This window comes from Sitodiplosis mosellana, unplaced genomic scaffold, assembly GCF_009176505.1.
Source record: "Sitodiplosis mosellana isolate CC-2019 unplaced genomic scaffold, AAFC_SMos_1.0 Smas_scaffold_4368, whole genome shotgun sequence".
Taxonomy (NCBI): Eukaryota; Metazoa; Arthropoda; class Insecta; order Diptera; family Cecidomyiidae; genus Sitodiplosis; species Sitodiplosis mosellana.
Window position 1 is genome coordinate 1 of NW_022599610.1, and position 3,324 is coordinate 3,324.

The window sequence follows — 3,324 nt, forward strand, 5'->3', positions numbered from 1 at the left end:
AAAGCCTTCAAGATATTAATGACCATTAATGAATCATGATTTAACGAGAAAATCCAAAACTAAGATAAGAAAATATTCAAAGAATCGAAAATATAAAATACAATTTACCCTTGGATGTACTCACAGGCATTATCGCAGAAAGTGAAAATGTTACACATATTTCATCGAGCTACTCAGATTATTTTTGCAGCAATTTTGTGATTTAATCAATGATTCAGTATTCTATTATTAATTTTCAGCCGATCAAAGCTTCTACTTTTAGCTTTGTCAACCTTGGATTCATTCCAGCGTATCAATCTGACTATTCAAGGATATTTTCAGGAAAATATTTTAGTAATTTTATGAATTTTACGCAATGTTGTGGAAGATAATACATAAATTCCATTCTTATGCTTATATCTGGAAAATTTCAATTTCATTATTAATTTTGAAAATCCCACATCAATGAGTTATGGAAAGAGTAGTTTTAATTACGTCAAAAATTGACTCATTATCCATGGTGGTGTACTCAAATTGACTCATTATCCATGGTGGTGGGGCATTATCCATGGTCACTGTACATATTTCGTATAAAAGCCATAATTCGAGCCATGAGTTGTACAGTCAATATTGAATGAAGATTGAATTCAATTCGGGATTCAACTCAAGAAATTCATTCAAAAGAGCCGAAAAAATGGATTCAATAGCGGTTTTTGTGCTGGGTAAGTATCGATTAAAAATGTTGAAAGAACAAATTACATTCATAGAAAAAATTACCCATTCATTTGAATGGACGTAGTCGCATTGTCAGTCGCTGTAAACGCTGAAACTGATTACTGTAGCAGAGAACTAACATGTGGAAATGACAAAAATATTATGTGCAACGCTCAACAGGTAAAGGTTCTATTTTCTAGGTGGCCGAAGTTGTTTTTGGATTTTTTTTTATTAAAACATTCTAGAGTTTCATTTCTAAAAGGATCAAAAATGTCATTTCTTTTGAACATAGACATTTGGTCCACTGTGTGATAAAGCGTCATCTGTTTCGATTGATGACGAAATTAGAAATCAGTTCTTGAAAGGACACAATGAACGACGGAGCTTTGTTGCTCAAGGTAAACTGGGTGGTTTTTTTAAGCCAGCTGTTAGAATGGCAACCATTGTAAGTAAATAAACGTTTAAATATAGGATCGGAAAAAATACTAGCATTCATTTTATTTCATTGAAAAGAGAAAAGAATATCTTATCTTGTGTGAATTCTCTAGACTTGGGATGCCGAATTGGAAAGAATGGCCCTTCAAAATGTGCTCCAGTGTGAAATGAAGCACGATCAATGCCGTCGAACAAAGCATTTTGTGTATGCTGGTCAAAATCTGGCCAGTGGGTGTCAAAGCCCGACATATGGTGATCTTCACGCTGCCATTGAAGGTACTATGAAGAGTTGGTACGACGAGTATTCCAATCTACCGGCTCAATGGTTGAATTCGTATGGCAATGGTCCACAGCCTCAAGGACAAGTAGGCCATTTCACTCAAGTGGTCCGTGATAAAGCCTTCGCCATGGGTTGTGCCATAGTCAAGAGCATTTCACACGATGGTGGATTATGGAACTGCTATTATATCGCCTGTAATTATGCAACAACCAATATGATTGGTGCACCCGTCTATGAAATTGGAGAAATGGGCAAAAAATGCCGCAGTGGAATGAATTCTAATTATCCGGGACTTTGTTCAGAACGTGAGGACTATTACGACGATAAAGTACTATTCCATTGACATAAACGGACAATTCTAACGATTTTCATCGAATAGAAATTAAATAAAAATCATTTGATAAATGCCAATTGATCAAGATGCAATTTTTTCCATAAGAACATATATTACAACGATTTCATATTGTTGTTGAATTAAGCTATAGTTGAAAAATGAAACTAATTGCTTTGTTGAAGTCTTTGTCAATCATTACAAACAAGCTTATAAGTAGTGATCATTTTGATGATTTTGGCGATGACACTAAAAACAAAATCCACACAATTTATTTCTACACATTACTGGAAGTATCGCTTGCGATTGTTGAGGATTCGTTTGGCTGTTGGTGAATTTCAGCGAGTGCATTGCATTGGTGTGCTGATCCGGATGGCGAAGATGGTGCTTGGAAATCGGGTGTTTCCATCAAGGCTGTATAATCTATCTTCCCACCTTCGTACTTCTCCACGTTTGCTTTTGAATATGGTTCGTTTAAATTCACAAATCGCTCTGCAACACTGGGATCCAAAAATTTAGAGAGACTTCTCCCAAGCTCATCGAATGATGGACGCAACTCAGGTTCTTTCCGCCAACATGCTGACATAATATCATATCTGAGGGAAAACGAAATATTATTGGTCTGCATTGTCAATATATTGACATAAGTCACATAAAACATATATGTTCCAAGTTATTTCTGGCTTACATGTCTTGAGTGGCAAAGTCTGGCTTCTCCATTCTGTAGCCATCTAGTAATTTTTTGTACAAATCTTGGCCTGACAAACCAGGATATGGCGTCGCTCCAAGCGAAAACAACTCCCAAAGCACAACTCCGAAAGCCCAAACGTCAGTGTGAATACTGAACACATGATTCTTCATAGATTCGATAGCCAACCATTTAAATGGGAGTAATGCCTATGAATAATGGAACATATTAGACAATTTATATAGCGTACTTTATATCACACAGAATAGGTTCAATAACTTACCTCTTTGTTCTTACGGTAAACGTCAGTTTTGTACAACGATCGAGCCAAACCGAAGTCACAGATTTTTATCACATTTTCGTCACACAAAAGAATATTTCTCGCTGCTAAGTCACCATGCAACACTTTGCGTGATGCCAAATAATGCATTCCACGTGAAATTTGGAATGACCAGCAAAGTAAATCGGTTGTTGTAATTTGGGCCATCGATTCAAAACCATTTAACTTGCTGGATGTGCCAACATCATCTGTAAAATGAACAGGAAAGCATGAACTCGTCAGTATACTGGACAATATGTGTGAATTGAAATGAGCATTTATGTGAAGATTTACCTTCTGGGAAATCCACGTTATTTGAGTCTTCAATGTATAATGAATTGATTACCGATTGGTGATCTGTCTGATGACTATAAACAAAATATTTCTATTTTGATTTGTACAAGACAGAAATTTAAAAATAAAATTACCGGTCATTGTTGACTCCACTGTTTTCTACGCATTGTTTTCTTGCATTTGTGCTGGAAATAATTGTATCCGTCTCACGATCAATCTGATCGACGAATGACGATCGGCTTTTGATTAGGACATTTTGCAGGCAACCATATCGACAGTATTCA

General features: G+C 36.0%; 2 protein-coding genes across 2 annotated transcripts; one reads left to right on the top strand and one right to left on the bottom strand.

Moving 5' to 3' along the window:
- Positions 1–574: 574 nt before the first annotated feature.
- Positions 575–1,850, top strand: LOC129572184 (venom allergen 3-like). Its single transcript, XM_055452128.1, has 4 exons — positions 575–701; positions 779–873; positions 986–1,138; positions 1,242–1,850. The coding sequence occupies exons 1-4, from the start codon at positions 614–616 to the stop codon at positions 1,749–1,751; spliced, it is 846 nt and encodes a 281-aa protein (XP_055308103.1). The 5' UTR covers positions 575–613; the 3' UTR covers positions 1,752–1,850.
- LOC129572185 (fibroblast growth factor receptor 3-like) lies at positions 1,850–3,310 on the bottom strand. Its single transcript, XM_055452129.1, has 5 exons — positions 3,175–3,310; positions 3,041–3,114; positions 2,711–2,955; positions 2,428–2,636; positions 1,850–2,335 (listed from the first exon to the last, which is right to left on the bottom strand). Exons 3-5 carry the CDS (start codon positions 2,912–2,914, stop codon positions 2,017–2,019), a joined length of 732 nt encoding a protein of 243 aa, XP_055308104.1. The 5' UTR covers positions 2,915–2,955; positions 3,041–3,114; positions 3,175–3,310; the 3' UTR covers positions 1,850–2,016.
- Positions 3,311–3,324: the final 14 nt, after the last annotated feature.